Source organism: Dendropsophus ebraccatus, chromosome 11, assembly GCF_027789765.1.
Source record: "Dendropsophus ebraccatus isolate aDenEbr1 chromosome 11, aDenEbr1.pat, whole genome shotgun sequence".
Classification (NCBI taxonomy): Eukaryota; Metazoa; Chordata; class Amphibia; order Anura; family Hylidae; genus Dendropsophus; species Dendropsophus ebraccatus.
Genome location: NC_091464.1, coordinates 2,034,706 through 2,055,077, shown reverse-complemented (window position 1 = coordinate 2,055,077; position 20,372 = coordinate 2,034,706). Strand labels below are relative to the sequence as shown.

The window sequence follows — 20,372 nt, the reverse complement described above, 5'->3', positions numbered from 1 at the left end:
GCCTATGGAGGAGCATGTGACTGTTCTCTATCCTCGGTACAGGCTCAGTGGTGGACGCCTATGGAGGAGCATGTGACTGCTCTATCCTCGGTACAGGCTCAGTGGTGGACGCCTATGGAGGAGCATGTGACTGCTCTATCCTCGGTACAGGCTCAGTGGTGGACGCCTATGGAGGAGCATGTGACTGGTCTCTATGCTCGGTACAGGCTCAGTGATGGACGCCTCTGAAGGAGCATGTGACTGTTCTCTATCCTCGGTACAGGCTGAGTGGTGGACGCCTATGGAGGAGCATGTGACTGCTCTATCCACGGTAAAGGCTCAGTGGTGGACGCCTATGGAGGAGCATGTGACTGTTCGCTATCCTTGGTACAGGCTCAGTGATGGACGCCTATGAAGGAGCATGTGACTGCTCTATCCTCGGTAAAGGCTCAGTGGTGGACGCCTATGGAGGAGCATGTGACTGCTCTATTCTCGGTATCGGCCCAGTGGTGGACGCCTATGGAGGAGCATGTGACTGCTCTATCCTCGGTACAGGCTCAGTGGTGGACGCCTATGGAGGAGCATGTGACTGTTCTCTATCCTCGGTACAGGCTGAGTGGTGGACGCCTATGGAGGAGCATTTGACTATGCTTTATCCTTGGTACAGGCTTAGTGGTGGACGCCTATGGAGGAGCATGTGACAGCTCTATCCTCGGTACAGGCTCAGTGGTGGACGCCTATGGAGGAGCATGTGACTGTTCTCTATCCTCGGTACAGGCTCAGTGGTGGACGCCTATGGAGGAGCATGTGACTGCTCTATCCTCGGTACAGGCTCAGTGGTGGACGCCTATGGAGGAGCATGTGACTGCTCTATCCTCGGTACAGGCTCAGTGGTGGACGCCTATGGAGGAGCATGTGACTGGTCTCTATGCTCGGTACATCCTCAGTGATGGACGCCTCTGAAGGAGCATGTGACTGTTCTCTATCCTCGGTACAGGCTGAGTGGTGGACGCCTATGGAGGAGCATGTGACTGCTCTATCCACGGTAAAGGCTCAGTGGTGGACGCCTATGGAGGAGCATGTGACTGTTCGCTATCCTTGGTACAGGCTCAGTGATGGACACCTATGAAGGAGCATGTGACTGCTCTATCCTCGGTAAAGGCTCAGTGGTGGACGCCTATGGAGGAGCATGTGACTGCTCTATTCTCGGTATCGGCCCAGTGGTGGACGCCTATGGAGGAGCATGTGACTGCTCTATCCTCGGTACAGGCTCAGTGGTGGACGCCTATGGAGGAGCATGTGACTGTTCTCTATCCTCGGTACAGGCTGAGTGGTGGACGCCTATGGAGGAGCATTTGACTATTCTATATCCTGGGTACAGGCTTAGTGGTGGACGCCTATGGAGGAGCATGTGACAGCTCTATCCTCGGTACAGGCTCAGTGGTGGACGCCTATGGAGGAGCATGTGACTGTTCTCTATCCTCGGTACAGGCTCAGTGGTGGACGCCTATGGAGGAGCATGTGACTGCTCTATCCTCGGTACAGGCTCAGTGGTGGACGCCTATGGTGGAGCATGTGACTGTTCTCTATCCTCGGTACAGGCTCAGTGGTGGACGCCTATGGAGGAGCATGTGACTGGTCTCTATCCTCGGTACAGGCTCAGTGGTGGACGCCTATAGAGGAGCATGTTACTGCTCTATCCTCGGTAAAGGCTCAGTGGTGGACGCTTCTGGAGCATGTGACTGCTCTATCCTCGGTAAAGGCTCAGTGGTGGACGCCTATGGAGGAGCATGTGACTGTTCTCTATCCTCGGTACAGGCTTAGTGGTGGACGCCTATGGAGGAGCATGTGACTGCTCTATCCTCGGTACAGGCTCAGTGGTGGACGCCTATGGAGGAGCATGTGACTGTTCTCTATCCTCGGTACAGGCTCAGTGGTGGACGCCTATGGAGGAGCATGTGACTGGTCTCTATGCTCGGTACAGGCTCAGTGATGGACGCCTCTGTAGGAGCATGTGACTGTTCTCTATCCTCGGTACAGGCTGAGTGGTGGACGTCTATGGGGGAGCATGTGACTGTTCTCTATCCTCAGTACAGGCTCAGTGGTGGACGCCTATGGAGGAGCATGTGACTGTTCTCTATGCTCGGTACGGGCTCAGTGATGGACGCCTCTGAAGGAGCATGTGACTGTTCTCTATCCTCGGTACAGGCTGAGTGGTGGACGCCTCTGAAGGAGCATGTGACTGCTCTATCCTTGGTAAAGGCTCAGTGGTGGACGCCTATGGAGGAGCATGTGACTGCTCTATCCTCGGTACCGGCTCAGTGGTGGACGCCTATGGAGGAGCATGTGACTGCTCTATCCTCGGTACCGACTTAGTGGTGGACGCCTATGGAGGAGCATGTGACTGCTCTATCCTCGGTACAGGCTCAGTGGTGGACGCCTATGGAGTAGCATGTGACTGTTCTATTCTCGGTACAGGCTCAGTGGTGGACGCCTATGGAGGAGGATGTGATTGCTCTATCCTCGGTACAGGCTCAGTGGTGGACGCCTATGGAGGAGCATGTGACTGGTGGTGTAGGGATCTTCCCGGGGGATGGTGTGTTTGGACACAGTTCACACAGACTTGGACCTATGGAGGAGCATGTGATTGTTCTCTATCCTCGGTACAGGCTCAGTGGTGGACGCCTATGGAGGAGGATGTGATTGCTCTATCCTCGGTACAGGCTCAGTGGTGGACGCCTATGGAGGAGCATGTGACTGGTGGTGTAGGGATCTTCCCGGGGGATGGTGTGTTTGGACACAGTTCACACAGACTTGGACCTATGGAGGAGCATGTGATTGTTCTCTATCCTCGGTACAGGCTCAGTGGTGGACGCCTATGGAGGAGCATGTGACTGTGCCTTATCCTTTATACAGGCTCAGTGGTGGACGCCTATGGAGGAGCATGTGACTGCTCTATCCTCGGTACAGGCTCAGTGGTGGACGCCTATGGAGGAGCATGTAACACTGTTCTCTATCCTCGGTACAGGCTCAGTGGTGGACGCCTATGGAGGAGCATGTGACTGTTCTCTATCCTCGGTTCAGGCTCAGTGGTGGACGCCTATGGAGGAGCATGTAACACTGTTCTCTATCCTCGGTACAGGCTCAGTGGTGGACGCCTATGGAGGAGCATGTGACTGTTCTTTATCCTCGGTACAGGCTCAGTGGTGGACGCCTATGGAGGAGCATGTGACTGTTCTCTATCCTCGGTACAGGCTCAGTGGTGGACGCCTATGGAGGAGCATGTGACTGTGCCTTATCCTCGGTACAGGCTCAGTGGTGGACGCCTATAGAGGAGCATGTGACTGTTCTATCCTCGGTACAGGCTCAGTGGTGGACGCCTATGGAGGAGCATGTGACTGTTCTCTATCCTCAGTACAGGCTCAGTGGTGGACGCCTATGGAGGAGCATGTGACTGTTCTCTATCCTCGGTACAGGCTCAGTGGTGGACGCCTATGGAGGAGCATGTGACTGCTCTATCCTCGGTACAGGCTCAGTGGTGGACGCCTCTGAAGGAGCATGTGACTGCTCTATCCTCGGTACAGGCTCAGTGGTGGACGCCTATGGTGGAGCATGTGACTGTTCTCTATCCTCGGTACAGGCTCAGTGGTGGACGCCTATGGAGGAGCATGTGACTGGTCTCTATCCTCGGTACAGGCTCAGTGGTGGACGCCTATAGAGGAGCATGTGACTGCTCTATCATCGGTAAAGGCTCAGTGGTGGACGCTTCTGGAGCATGTGACTGCTCTATCCTCGGTAAAGGCTCAGTGGTGGACGCCTATGGAGGAGCATGTGACTGTTCTCTATCCTCGGTACAGGCTTAGTGGTGGACGCCTATGGAGGAGCATGTGACTGCTCTATCCTCGGTACAGGCTCAGTGGTGGACGCCTATGGAGGAGCATGTGACTGTTCTCTATCCTCGGTACAGGCTCAGTGGTGGACGCCTATGGAGGAGCATGTGACTGGTCTCTATGCTCGGTACAGGCTCAGTGATGGACGCCTCTGAAGGAGCATGTGACTGTTCTCTATCCTCGGTACAGGCTGAGTGGTGGACGTCTATGGGGGAGCATGTGACTGTTCTCTATCCTCAGTACAGGCTCAGTGGTGGACACCTATGGAGGAGCATGTGATTGTTCTCTATCCTCGGTACAGGCTCAGTGGTGGACGCCTATGGAGGAGCATGTGACTGTTCTCTATGCTCGGTACGGGCTCAGTGATGGACGCCTCTGAAGGAGCATGTGACTGTTCTCTATCCTCGGTACAGGCTGAGTGGTGGACGCCTCTGAAGGAGCATGTGACTGCTCTATCCTTGGTAAAGGCTCAGTGGTGGACGCCTATGGAGGAGCATGTGACTGCTCTATCCTCGGTACCGGCTCAGTGGTGGACGCCTATGGAGGAGCATGTGACTGCTCTATCCTCGGTACCGACTCAGTGGTGGACGCCTATGGAGGAGCATGTGACTGCTCTATCCTCGGTACAGGCTCAGTGGTGGACGCCTATGGAGTAGCATGTGACTGTTCTATTCTCGGTACAGGCTCAGTGGTGGACGCCTATGGAGGAGGATGTGATTGCTCTATCCTCGGTACAGGCTCAGTGGTGGACGCCTATGGAGGAGCATGTGACTGGTGGTGTAGGGATCTTCCCGGAGGATGGTGTGTTTGGACACAGTTCACACAGACTTGGACCTATGGAGGAGCATGTGATTGTTCTCTATCCTCGGTACAGGCTCAGTGGTGGACGCCTATGGAGGAGCATGTGACTGTGCCTTATCCTTTATACAGGCTCAGTGGTGGACGCCTATGGAGGAGCATGTGACTGCTCTATCCTCGGTACAGGCTCAGTGGTGGACGCCTATGGAGGAGCATGTAACACTGTTCTCTATCCTCGGTACAGGCTCAGTGGTGGACGCCTATGGAGGAGCATGTGACTGTTCTCTATCCTCGGTACAGGATCAGTGGTGGAAGCCTATGGAGGAGCATGTAACACTGTTCTCTATCCTCGGTACAGGCTCAGTGGTGGACGCCTATGGAGGAGCATGTGACTGTTCTTTATCCTCGGTACAGGCTCAGTGGTGGACGCCTATGGAGGAGCATGTGACTGTTCTCTATCCTCGGTACAGGCTCAGTGGTGGACGCCTATGGAGGAGCATGTGACTGTGCCTTATCCTCGGTACAGGCTCAGTGGTGGACGCCTATAGAGGAGCATGTGACTGTTCTATCCTCGGTACAGGCTCAGTGGTGGACGCCTATGGAGGAGCATGTGACTGTTCTCTATCCTCAGTACAGGCTCAGTGGTGGACGCCTATGGAGGAGCATGTGACTGTTCTCTATCCTCGGTACAGGCTCAGTGGTGGACGGCTATGGAGGAGCATGTGACTGCTCTATCCTCAGGACAGGCTCAGTGGTGGACGTCTATGGGGGAGCATGTGACTGTTCTCAATCCTCAGTACAGGCTCAGTGGTGGACGCCTATGGAGGAGCATGTGACTGTTCTATCCTCGGTACAGGCTCAGTGGTGGACGCCTACGGAGGACCATGTGACTGTTCTCTATCCTCGGTACAGGATCAGTGGTGGATGTATGGACATAGAAGGTATATGCTGTAATAACATGGACAAAGGAGGTATATGCTGGGATATGCTATAATTACATGGACATAGGAGGTATATGCTGTAATAACATGATGTAGGGATCTTCCTGGGGGATGGTGTGTTTGGACACAGTTCACACAGACTTGGACTTGTAAAATAACAGCTTGGCGTTTATTTGCAGCATAAACCGTCCATCAAACAGAAATACAGCAGCACCGTGCTTTAAGAATAAAACAAACAAAAAGGTCTTGCCTGTCTGGGCTCTTACTAACAGGTTGGCTCACCTATCTAACACTTATCACAGTGCGTCTTCCACCTGGATACCGCAGGGTGTGTATAAGCTCCAACAGAGGCTATGTTCACAGGTTGCTCCCAAACAGACACCCAGGCTGATCCCTCCTGGCTGAGAGCAACCATCTGCACACTGTGTGAGCTTTTACCTTCTCAGGCTGATTAGGGTCAGAGACACCTGATCCCAACACCTGAACTGGATCGAGGGGGAGGGAATGGCAAGTCCCACTACCAAAACCTACCTGCCATTCCATGAAAATCCAGGCCAGGCAACAGTAACTAATAGCTCAGCAGCATAACACTGCTGAGCAACAGATCCCCCCTGGACTCACCATCTCACACTATCCTCGAACATTTCTCCCATGACCTGTCTACAATGGACATAGGAGATATATGCTGGGATATGCTGTAATAACATGGACATAGGAGGTATATGCTGTAATAACATGGATATAGGAGATACATGCTGGGATATGCTGTAATAACATGGACATAGGAGGTATATGCTGGGATATGCTGTAATAACATGGATATAGAAGGTATATGCTGGGATATGCTGTAATAACATGGACATAGGAGGTATATGCTGTAATAACATGGACATAGGAGTTATATGCTGGGATATGCTGTAATAACATGGATATAGGAGGTATAAACTGGGATATGCTGTAATAACATGGACAGAGGAGGTATATGCTGGGATATGCTGTAATAACATGGATATAGAAGGTATATGCTGGGATATGCTGTAATAACATGGATATAGAAGGTATATGCTGGGATATGCTGTAATAACATGGATATAGGAGGTATAAGCTGGGATATGCTGTAATAACATGGATATAGGCAGGTCCGTGGTCCGGTGCCTAGGGCAGCACCTTGCAGGGGGGCAGCACCAGGGAGCAGGGGGACAGAAAAAACTAATTTTTTTGTTTTTATTTTTTGTTTCCCTCCTCCCATTGAGACTTGCCAGTAAATCTGGTGTCTTTCCTAGGGGGGTGGGGGGTATGGTGGTATTGGAAAGGTCTGGTATCGCCAATAGGTGCGAGAGGATGGGGCGTCTTCAGGTTTAGTGTCTAGGGCAGCAGCAGCTGTTAGTACAGCCCTGGATATAGGAGGTATATGCTCGGATATTCTGTAATAACCTGGACATGTGAGGTATATGCTCGGATATGCTGTAATAACATGGACATAGGAGGTATATGCTCGGATATGCTGTAATAATATGGACATAGGAGGTATATGCTGGTATATGCTGTAATAACATGGACATAGGAGGTATATGCTCGGATATGCTGTAATAACATGGACATAGGAGGTATATGCTGGGATATGCTGTAATAACATGGATATAGGAGGTATATGCTGGGATATGCTGTAATAACATGGACATAGGAGGTATATGCTGGGATATGCTGTAATAACATGGACACAGGAGGTATATGCTCGGATATGCTGTAATAACATGGACATAGGAGGTATATGCTGGGATATGCTGTAATAACATGGATATAGGAGGTATATGCTCGGATATGCTGTAATAACATGGATATAGGAGGTATATGCTCGGATATGCTGTAATAACATGGATATAGGAGGTATATGCTCGGATATGCTGTAATAACATGGACACAGGAGGTATATGCTCGGATATGCTGTAATAACATGGATATAGGAGGTATATGCTCGGATATGCTGTAATAACATGGACACAGGAGGTATATGCTCGGATATGCTGTAATAACATGGATATAGGAGGTATATGCTCGGATATGCTGTAATAACATGGATATAGGAGGTACACTACCGTTCAAAAGTTTGGGGTCACATTAATATGTCCTTATTTCTGAAGGAAAAGCACTGTACTTTTCAATGAAGATAACTTTAAACTAGTCCTAACTTTTAAGAAATCCCCTCTATACATTGCTAATGTGGTAACTGACTATTCTAGCTGCAAATGTCTGGTGTTTGGTGCAATATCTACATAGGTGTATAGAGGCCCATTTCCAGCAACTATCACTCCAGTCTTCTAATGGTACAATGTGTTTGCTCATTGGCTCAGAAGGATAATTGATGATTAGAAAACCCTTGTGCAATCATGTTCACACATCTGAAAACAGTCTAGCTCAGGGGTCTCAAACTCGCGGGCCAACTGCGGCCCTCGGGACGCTAGTTTGCGGCCCCCACCTCAGTTGTAACTTAATGCCGCCCCAAATCTTTTTTTTGCCCGGCCTTTTGCGAGCCAGATGCGGCTCTTTTGATGGCCGCATCTGGCTCGCAGGTCACCGTGGCTGCCCCTCCACCTCACACACCGCCCACCCGACGTAGCGCCCGGACATCCTTGTCCAAATCAGCGCAGGGAGGGAGCGTGGAGCCGCTGCGGCAGCGGCTCCACGCTCCCTCTCTGCGCTGATTTGATTGGACAAGGACGTCCGGGCGCTACGTCAGGTGGGCAGTGTGTAAGGCTGCCGCTGCTACCTGGGGTGAGGAGGCCGCAGCGCCCGGGATGTGGAGAAGGAGGATGCCGGTGGGGAGAGGTAGGGTGCCGGAGGGGAGAAGGGAGATGCCGGAGAGGAGACATGGGGGAGGCCACAGGGGGGAGGGGATTAGACACTTGGCCTGCTGGTTCCTTGGAGGGGTACTCCGGGCTGGGGGCCCCCAGCCTGAAGTACCGCTTTAATGCAAAAGATGTGTGTGTGTTTGGTGGGGGTCAGGCAGTGTGTGTGTGGTGGGGGTCAGGTAGTGTGTGTGTGTTCCATTCATGTTCAGAAAGATAAATGTTAAGGAACTGTTAATACAGACATTTGAATCTGAATAATAATATTTAAATTTCTCTAGTCAGCAACTATATGTGGTTTTAACAGATGAAAAGATAAAAACATTTGATGACATTTGAATGTTTTTGTAAGAGCTTTTCTTCTGGAAAACCTGATGCGGCCCAGCCTCACCCAGACTCTACCTCCAGCGGCCCCCGGGTAAATTGAGTTTGAGACCCCTGATCTAGCTCGTTACAGAAGCTACAAAACTGACCTTCCTTTGAGCAGATTGTGTTTCTGGAGCATCACATTTGTAGGGTCAATTAAACGCTCAAAATGGCCAGAAAAAAGAGAACTTTCATCCGAAACTGGACAATCTATTATTGTTCTTAGAAATGAAGGCTATTCCATGCGAGAAATTGCTAAGAAATTGCAGATTTCCTACAACGGTGTGTACTACTCCCTTCAGAGGACAGCACAAACAGGCTCTAACCAGAGTAGAAAAAGAAGTGGGAGGCCGCATTGCACAACTAAGCAAGAAGATAAGCACATTAGAGTCTCTAGTTTGAGAAACAGACGCCTCACAGGTCCCCGACTGGCATCTTCATTACATAGTCCCCGCAAAACACCAGTGTCACCATCTACAGTGAAGAGGCGGCTGCCGGATTTTGGGCTTCAGGGCAGAGTGGCAAAGAAAAAGCCATATCTGAGACTGGCCAATAAAAGAAAAAGATTAAGATGGGCAAAAGAACACAGACATTGGACAGAGGAAGACTGGAAAAAAGTGTTGTGGACGGAAGAATCCAAGTTTGAGGTGTTTGGATGACAAAGAAGAAGGTTTGTGAGACGCAGAAGAAATGAGAAGATGCTGGAAGAATGCCTGACGCCATCTGTTATACATGGTGGAGGTCATGTGATGGTCTGGGGTTGGTGCTGGTAAGGTGGGAGATTTGTACAGGGTAAAAGGGATTGTGAATAAGGAAGGCCATCACTCTGCACCGCCATGCCATACCCAGTGGGCAGCGCTTGGTTGGAGCCAATTTCATCCTACAACAGGACAATGACCCTAAACACCTCCAAATTGTGCAAGAACTATTTCCAGCAGAAGCGGCAGCTGGTATTCTATCATAGGTAATGGAGTGGCCAGCGCAGTCACCAGATCACCACCCCATTGTGGGAGCAGCTGGACCGTATGGTACGCCAGAAGTGCCCATCCAACCAATCCAACAGATTAACAGCTAGAATGCCAAAGGTGTGCAATGCTGGAATTGCTGCACAAGGAGGATTCTGGGACGGAAGCAAAGTGTGATGGAAGAACAATGTTATTTCACCTACAAATCAGTATTTCTAACCTTGTCAATGTCTTGTCTCTATTTTCTATTCATTTCACAACATATTGTGGTGAAGAAGTGTGACTTTTCATGGAAAACACTAAATTGGTTGGGTGACCCCACACTTTTGAACGGTAGTATATATGCTGGGATATGCTGTAATAACATGGATATAGGAGGTATATGCTCGGATATGCTGTAATAACATGGACATAGGAGGTATATGCTGTAATAACATGGACATAGGAGGTATATGCTGGGATATGCTGCAATAACATGGACATAGGAGGTATATGCTGTAATAACATGGACATAGGAGGTATATGCTGGGATATGCTGCAATAACATGGACACAGAAGGTATATGCTGGGATATGCTGTAATAACATGGACATAGGAGGTATATGCTGTAATAACATGGACACAGAAGGTATATGCTGGGATATGCTGTAATAACATGGATATAGAAGGTATATGCTGGGATATGCTGCAATAACATGGACACAGGAGGTATATGCTGGGATATGCTGTAATAACATGGACACAGGAGGTATATGCTGGGATATGCTATAATAACATGGACATAGGAGGTATATGCTGGGATATGCTGTAATAACATGGACATAGGAGGTATATGCTGGGATATGCTGTAATAACATGGATATAGAAGGTAAATGCTGGGATATGCTGTAATAACATGGATATAGAAGGTATATGCTGGGATATGCTGTAATAACATGGATATAGAAGGTATATGCTGGGATATGCTGTAATAACATGGATATAGGAGGTATATGCTGTAATAACATGGACATAGGAGGTATATGCTGTAATAACATGGATATAGGAGGTATATGCTGTAATAACATGGACATAGGAGGTATATGCTGGGATATGCTGTAATAACATGGACATAGGAGGTATATGCTGGGATATGCTGTAATAACATGGACATAGGAGGTATATGCTGGGATATGCTGTAATAACATGGATATAGAAGGTAAATGCTGGGATATGCTGTAATAACATGGATATAGAAGGTATATGCTGGGATATGCTGTAATAACATGGATATAGAAGGTATATGCTGGGATATGCTGTAATAACATGGACATAGGAGGTATATGCTGGGATATGCTGTAATAACATGGACATAGGAGGTATATGCTGGGATATGCTGTAATAACATGGACATAGGAGGTATATGCTGTAATAACATGGATATAGAAGGTATATGCTGGGATATGCTGTAATAACATGGATATAGAAGGTATATGCTGGGATATGCTGTAATAACATGGACATAGGAGGTATATGCTGGGATATGCTGTAATAACATGGATATAGAAGGTATAAACTGGGATATGCTGTAATAACATGGATATAGAAGGTATATGCTGGGATATGCTGTAATAACATGGACACAGGAGGTATATGCTGGGATATGCTGTAATAACATGGACATAGGAGGTATATGCTGGGATATGCTGTAATAACATGGACACAGGAGGTATATGCTGGGATATGCTGTAATAACATGGACATAGGAGGTATATGCTGGGATATGCTGTAATAACATGGACATAGGAGGTATATGCTGGGATATGCTGTAATAACATGTATATAGGAGGTATATGCTGGGATATGCTGTAATAACATGGACACAGGAGGTATATGCTGGGATATGCTGTAATAACATGGATATAGAAGGTATATGCTGGGATATGCTGTAATAACATGGACACAGGAGGTATATGCTGGGATATGCTGTAATAACATGGACACAGGAGGTATATGCTGGGATATGCTGTAATAACATGGACATAGGAGGTATATGCTGGGATATGCTGTAATAACATGCACCATGTGTTTTATGTCTAAGGTAACTACCCTCCTGCTCGTCCTGTCAAATCCCAAAAAGAATTCTGTGTGGGGCGAGCCAGCGGCCTGTACCCAGTGGCTGATGATAAGAACGCCTTCTGGAACTGCGCCAATGGCGTCACCTACAAGCAGTACTGTTCTGCTGGCCTGGTCTTTGATGCCAGCTGTGAATGCTGTGAGTATCCGTCACGCTGCGGCAGTCCGGTACTTCTACCCTTAACCCCTTGGTGACCCAGCGTATTTGGGCCTTAATGATCAGGCTCACTTCATGCGCTTATAGCTCGGTGATGGTGTAACGTATGCTAGTGATTCTGAGATTGTTTTTCACAACATATGGTACATAAGTGTCCTTGCTCCCCACAGTATTCCATAAACGTGGACGGCACCGAGCAGGGAGGGAGAAAGGGGCCCGTGCATCTAACTACCTCCCCCTCCCTCCCTGCTCGGTGCTGTGGGTACATACACACTGTACTACTCCTCCCATCATATGCTTATAGTATAAGCACATGATGGGGGAGTAGTACTGTCCACATTTTTTGAATATTGAGGGAAGCAAGGACACTTGCTCCCCAAAGTATTCCCTTAACGTATTCAATCAATAAAGGATAGTGTACTGTAACCCCATCTAACACTCCATTACATACAGCTTCATAGACAATACAGTTCCATAGACTTCTACATATAATGCGTCCCCTGCTGGACACTCCATAGGAATTACACCTGATTTGTGATGTCACGGTTTTTGAAAGAATTTAAAGCCTCCCTGATCTACTAAATTAAGGGAAATAGCAGTATATGTTTAATGATATATATATATATGACTATATGTGCATTTCCCATTATTAATGTACATTAGGAATTTGTCTAACTTTCCATACGTAATACCATATTAAAAAATACGTTTTGGAGGGAGTTGTCCTTTAATCATATCCATTCCGCTGGAACACTCTGAGCCCCTAAACCCCAACCAATAACTCCTAACCGCATTAACATTATATCCTAAATTACCCAAACCATCTCTAGCTTCAGCTCTCCATCCGTCTCCTTTGGCTCTCGTTCCGTCTCCCTCGGCTCTCGTTCCGTCTCCCTCGGCTCTCCTTCCGTCTCCCTCGGCTCTCCTTCCGTCTCCCTCGGCTCTCGTTCCGTCTCCCTCGGCTCTCCTTCCGTCTCCCTCGGCTCTCGTTCCGTCTCCCTCGGCTCTCGTTCCGTCTCCCTCGGCTCTCGTTCCGTCTCCCTCGGCTCTCGTTCCGTCTCCCTCGGCTCTCGTTCCGTCTCCCTCGGCTCTCGTTCCGTCTCCCTCGGCTCTCGTTCCGTCTCCCTCGGCTCTCGTTCCGTCTCCCTCGGCTCTCGTTCAGCTCTCCTTCCGTCTTCTTCAACTCAGTTGATATTAACTAATTTTGGGGCGCTGAGATCGAAAAGATTTTCAAAGGATGTTCTGATTTTCACGATATAGACGTACTTTCTATACTTCTCACAGCCTGTGATACAATACTGGGAAAAGTTTGCATCATCAGTATTGCATCATCAACTGGTATTTTGCATCAGAATGACCAATAGTTATGGTATAAGGCTAGGCTCACACTGCGTTTTTGCTATCCGTGTTTTGGGAAAAACAGATGCATTTGTGTGCATCTGTTTTGATCTGATTTCCATTGACTTGCATTATAAAAAAAAAAAACGAATTCATTTTTTTTAACGGACACAAAAGTAGTGTCAACACAACTTTTGTGTCCATTAAAAAAAAAACAGATCCGTTTCGATCCATATTTTTTTTTTTTTTTTTTATAATGGAAGTCAATGGAAAAAACGGATCAAAAGGGATGCACACAAATGCAACCGTTTTTTTGCAAAAAAACTGATTGTAAAAATGGATTGCCAAAACCCAGTGTGAACCTAGCCTAAGGTATCGGGGTAAATGGAAGCTATCAACGCTTGCAGATTACTGTTGGACAGTTATCAGAGACAATCCCATATATGAATACAAAAGACGTGTAAATGCACCGAGACGCCATGGAATAAGGAGCGACATTCCAGAGGTCAATAAACAGAATTAATTTGTAAAAGTTCTTGGATCTGCCTGTAAATTGTAGGTGATCTCAGATAGAACTAAGTTTCCTATGAATATATTTCAGGAGTTTATGAACAGTAACCGAGCTTCCTTATGATGCAGAAGTAATAAATCTGTCGGCTATTATACTGGATTCTATACAATTCACAAAACATGAGAACTCTCTGATATCATGGAAACTAGAGACAATTCACATTTTTCCTTGTGATATTTGAATTCAGCACATAAAAATCATTAAGAAATGGAGAATTTTATTTCTGAACCAAACAACTTTTGAAAATCTGTTGACCAGTGTAATAGATGGATGACCTGAAAATAAATTTAAAGGAGCAAATTATAGCGCCCAGACCGCCATCTTCCCAATCATCTAATCCCGTCTCCGATAGACCCAAAGAGGCTCCCGCTCTAAAAGAGCGAGAAGAATATTTCATGGCTGATAATCCCAGTCAGTGCCCGATAATATTACTGGGAATTGTCTCAATGTTAAACACAAAGCTCCTGGGAGCACGCCGCGCTGTAAGGGTGGATACTGAGCACAGATCATGATTGTCAGATGATCGCAAACCGACCAATCACCTTCACTTGTCTGATCAGCTGTCAGCCGACTCACCAACTCTACAGGCGCAGGGTACACGGCACCTGGTGGACAGATACATAGAGTAACAGCAGAGACAGGAAAGGCTTCTTCCCTCTTTGTATCATATCACAGTATCGTACATCTATGACTGTATGGCCTGCTCCATTTATATACCAGGGTATACATGTGCATATAGCGAGGGATTGGACCTCATTTTAATGTGACCGGTTCCCTTTAAGTCCTAAAATTACTAAAGGAGGTTGTCCAGGGATCAGAAGATGGCTGAAGCTGAAGCCCTCTTCTCCCCAGCACTCACTTCCTGTGACTCCTTTGAAGACTTCTAAGATTTGCTTTTATTTGCTCCCCCAGTGTCCTTCTCCATTGTCCATCGCCCCCTCAGCCTCCACAATCCCATAGAGCCAATCAGTGACAGGACAATGCTGCGGCCGGTGCTTGGCTGAGTGGGTTGTCACGAGTCATGGCTCGCTCAGCCAATCACTGGCCACGGCACTGCTCTGTCTGTCAGTGATCTCCTCAATGGTCTGGAGGCAGCTGAAGATACTGGGAACCCAAGGATGATGTGGGGGATGATGATGGACAGGTAAGAAAAACATTCTTTTAGTCCTTAGATGTGCAGCCACCATCTTTCCAAACTTCTTTCAAACTTTTCCAAAAAGTTTTTACAAAGTTCAGAACCAATCTTGGTCCAGGAAGTTGGGTTGGCTCATGTCTAATGATCAGGCAATACACCTGCCTTCTCCACATTCCGGAAGGCTTACTTCAGAGACATGGAATGACAGGAAGCAGAGATTGGCACTATATGTGAAAAGTGGGCCAAAAATGTCCAAATGGAGGGAGTCTGACCAATGTGACCCTCGGCACATTGCTTGTTTGCCTTCTGTCAGTGAAGATTTCTTAATTCCAGTGAATTGTAGAGATGAGTGGTCAGACTCCTATCAGATGCCACCAGACAAACTCATCAATTCTACATTGTTGCCATTAAAATAATTGATGTTTTTATTCTTTGTAGGTAATTATCCCGCAGCCAGTGACTCTTAACAGAATTATCTAGAAACTATACTATCCCTGATAATGGAAGTGTTCGGCTGTGACACAACTCGTATGTGCACTTGCTGAAGTGTACGTCATCTTCTGTTGGATGTGGCAGCTGAAGACAAATCTATCAATTGGGACAATTTAGCATATTTTTCCGCAACTAGCAGACTCCCATAGCTGAAGCGTTAAGTCTGGTGCATGGAAAGTTCACGAGATGCTCCAAATCTGTTTGGAGGCTTGTGTTTCATCTGGCTCATCTTCCAGTAGTCTCTCACATGCTGGTCTTTACTAGTGTTGAAGCTGTCAAAATATTAGGGTTCGTCAATGTTAACCAAACCCAAACACTGAACATTTGATTCCGGACAGCTGCAGAAGTTGGGTGCCGCCCTAGGGAACCCTAAAAAATATGTATACAGCCATAGGCCACAAGTTGTATCCACCAGGACGCCCTAGAGCAGCATCCAACTTCAAAAGCTGAGTCCTCAGGTTCGGCAAACGTTCCCAAACCAACACTCGTCTTAATCAATTGTCTCTATAGATTGTATAGGTTAAAGAAATAAAATATCTATTCCATTACAATTCAACATTGTTCTCAAAGTTTCAATAACTTAAGAGAGAGAATGGTAAATAAGATGCACATTCCATCCACCACTTACTGTGTCCTTGGAAGCGCTCCGATCCATGTGTAGAAGCAAAGGGAACAGTCACTTCCTGTGATGCCAATTTATTCATTAATTTCTAGGAGGAACAGCAAGAAAATCTATCTATAGAGAATACTTCTGTGCACTACCCTGGCAATCCGAATCTGAGCCCTACCCTGAACATAGTATTATTGCCAGAGAAACACAGTAAACAGACATACCGGGGGGCAGATGGTCTAGTCACTATCGGGGATGAGCCCGGTCTAGTCACTATCGGGGATGAGGCCGGTCTAGTCACTATCGGGGATGAGCCCGGTCTAGTCACTATCGGGGATGAGGCCGGTCTAGTCACTATCGGGGATGAGGCCGGTCTAGTCACTATCGGGGATGAGGCCGGTCTAGTCACTATCGGGGATGAGCCCGGTCTAGTCACTATCGGGGATGAGGCCGGTCTAGTCACTATCGGGGATGAGGCCGGTCTAGTCACTATCGGGGATGAGGCCGGTCTAGTCACTATCGGGGATGAGGCCGGTCTAGTCACTATCGGGGATGAGGCCGGTCTAGTCACTATCGGGGATGAGGCCGGTCTAGTCACTATCGGGGATGAGGCCGGTCTAGTCACTATCGGGGATGAGGCCGGTCTAGTCACTATCGGGGATGAGGCCGGTCTAGTCACTATCGGGGATGAGGCCGGTCTAGTCACTATCGGGGATGAGGCCGGTCTAGTCACTATCGGGGATGAGGCCGGTCTAGTCACTATCGGGGATGAGGCCGGTCTAGTCACTATCGGGGATGAGGCCGGTCTAGTCACTATCGGGGATGAGCCCGGTCTAGTCACTATCGGGGATGAGGCCGGTCTAGTCACTATCGGGGATGAGGCCGGTCTAGTCACTATCGGGGATGAGGCCGGTCTAGTCACTATCGGGGATGAGGCCGGTCTAGTCACTATCGGGGATGAGGCCGGTCTAGTCACTATCGGGGATGAGGCCGGTCTAGTCACTATCGGGGATGAGGCCGGTCTATTCACTATCGGGGATGAGGCCGGTCTAGTCACTATCGGGGATGAGGCCGGTCTAGTCACTATCGGGGATGAGCCCGTATTGTCACTATCGGGGATGAGCCCGGTCTAGTCACTATCGGGGATGAGGCCGGTCTAGTCACTATCGGGGATGAGGCCGGTCTAGTCACTATCGGGGATGAGGCCGGTCTAGTCACTATCGGGGATGAGCCCGGTCTAGTCACTATCCCTGATAGTAACTAGACCAGGCTGTATGGACTATCTGTACGCTGTATCTATGACCAGGAGGCCCCGTGTATGGACTATCTGTACGCTGTATCTATGACCGGGAGCCCCTGTGTATGGACTATCTGTACGCTGTATCTATGACCGGGAGCTGTGTATGGACTATCTGTACGCTGTATCTATGACCGGGAGCTGTGTATGGACTATCTGTACGCTGTATCTATGACCGGGAGGCCCCGTGTATGGACTATCTGTACGCTGTATCTATGACCGGGAGCCCCTGTGTATGGACTATCTGTACGCTGTATCTATGACCGGGAGCTGTGTATGGACTATCTGTACGCTGTATCTATGACCGGGAGCTGTGTATGGACTATCTGTACGCCGTATCTATGACCGGGAGGCCCCGTGTATGGACTATCTGTACGCCGTATCTATGACCGGGAGCTGTGTATGGACTATCTGTACGCTGTATCTATGACCGGGAGCTGTGTATGGACTATCTGTACGCTGTATCTATGACCGGGAGCTGTGTATGGACTATCTGTACGCTGTATCTATGACCGGGAGCTGTGTATGGACTATCTGTACGCTGTATCTATGACCGGGAGCTGTGTATGGACTATCTGTACGCTGTATATATGACCGGGAGCTGTGTATGGACTATCTGTACGCTGTATCTATGACCGGGAGCCGTGTATGGACTATCTGTACGCCGTATCTATGACCGGGAGCTGTGTATGGACTATCTGTACGCTGTATGACCGGGAGCTGTGTATAGACTATCTGTACGCTGTATCTATGACCGGGAGCTGTGTATGGACTATCTGTACGCTGTATCTATGACCGGGAGGCCCTGTGTATGGACTATCTGTACGCTGTATCTATGACCGGGAGGCCCCGTGTATGGACTATCTGTACGCTGTATCTATGACCGGGAGCTGTGTATGGACTATCTGTACGCTGTATCTATGACCGGGAGCCGTGTATGGACTATCTGTACGCTGTATCTATGACCGGGAGCTGTGTATGGACTATCTGTACGCCGTATCTATGACCGGGAGCTGTGTATGGACTATCTGTACGCTGTATCTATGACCGGGAGGCCCCGTGTATGGACTATCTGTACGCTGTATCTATGACCGGGAGCTGTGTATGGACTATCTGTACGCTGTATCTATGACTGGGAGCTGTGTATGGACTATCTGTACGCTGTATCTATGACCGGGAGCTGTGTATGGACTATCTGTACGCCGTATCTATGACCGGGAGCTGTGTATGGACTATCTGTACGCTGTATCTATGACCGGGAGCTGTGTATGGACTATCTGTACGCTGTATCTATGACCGGGAGCCGTGTATGGACTATCTGTACGCTGTATATATGACCGGGAGCTGTGTATGGACTATCTGTACGCTGTATATATGACCGGGAGCTGTGTATGGACTATCTGTACGCTGTATCTATGACCGGGAGCCGTGTATGGACTATCTGTACGCCGTATCTATGACCGGGAGCTGTGTATGGACTATCTGTACGCTGTATCTATGACCAGGAGGCCCTGTGTATGGACTATCTGTACGCTGTATCTATGACCGGGAGCCGTGTATGGACTATCTGTACGCTGTATCTATGACCGGGAGCTGTGTATAGACTATCTGTACGCTGTATCTATGACCGGGAGCTGTGTATGGACTATCTGTACGCTGTATCTATGACCGGGAGCTGTGTATGGACTATCTGTACGCTGTATCTATGACCGGGAGCTGTGTATGGACTATCTGTACGCTGTATCTATGACCGGGAGGCCCTGTGTATGGACTATCTGTACGCTGTATCTATGACCGGGAGCCGTGTATGGACTATCTGTACGCTGTATCTATGACCGGGAGCTGTGTATGGACTATCTGTACGCTGTATCTATGACCGGGAGGCCCCGTGTATGGACTATCTGTACGCTGTATCTATGACCGGGAGCCGTGTATGGACTATCTGTACGCTGTATCTATGACCGGGAGGCCCCGTGTATGGACTATCTGTACGCTGTATCTATGACCGGGAGGCCCCGTGTATGGACTATCTGTACGCTGTATCTATGACCGGGAGGCCCCGTGTATGGACTATCTGTACGCTGTATCTATGACCGGGAGGCCCCGTGTATGGACTATCTGTACGCTGTATCTATGACCGGGAGCTGTGTATAGACTATCTGTACGCTGTATCTATGACCGGGAGCTGTGTATGGACTATCTGTACGCTGTATCTATGACCGGGAGGCCCCGTGTATGGACTATCTGTACGCTGTATCTATGACCGGGAGCTGTGTATGGACTATCTGTACGCTGTATCTATGACCGGGAGGCCCTGTGTATGGACTATCTGTACGCTGTATCTATGACCGGGAGCTGTGTATGGACTATCTGTACGCTGTATCTATGACCAGGAGGCCCCGTGTATGGACTATCTGTACGCTGTATCTATGACCGGGAGGCCCTGTGTATGGACTATCTGTACGCCGTATCTATGACCGGGAGGCCCCGTGTATGGACTATCTGTACGCTGTATCTATGACCGGGAGCTGTGTATGGACTATCTGTACGCTGTATCTATGACCGGGAGCTGTGTATGGACTATCTGTACGCCGTATCTATGACCGGGAGCCCCGTGTATGGACTATCTGTACGCTGTATCTATGACTGGGAGCTGTGTATGGACTATCTGTACGCCGTATCTATGACCGGGAGGCCCCGTGTATGGACTATCTGTACGCCGTATCTATGACCGGGAGCTGTGTATGGACTATCTGTACGCTGTATCTATGACCGGGAGGCCCCGTGTATGGACTATCTGTACGCTGTATCTATGACCGGGAGGCCCCGTGTATGGACTATCTGTACGCTGTATCTATGACCGGGAGCTGTG

The 20,372-nt window shown here is 48.6% G+C and overlaps 1 protein-coding gene across 1 annotated transcript in view; it reads left to right on the top strand.

Annotated features, from left to right (window-relative positions):
• LOC138768051 (uncharacterized) overlaps positions 1-16,149 on the top strand; it is a 36,844-nt gene extending 20,695 nt beyond the window's left edge. Inside the window, exons 4-5 of the mRNA XM_069946060.1 lie at positions 11,866-12,039; positions 15,540-16,149. Of these exons, the coding sequence (XP_069802161.1) occupies positions 11,866-12,039; positions 15,540-15,568 (203 nt within the window). The 3' untranslated portion in view covers positions 15,569-16,149. The remainder of the gene's footprint in view (positions 1-11,865; positions 12,040-15,539) is intronic.
• Positions 16,150-20,372: the final 4,223 nt, after the last annotated feature.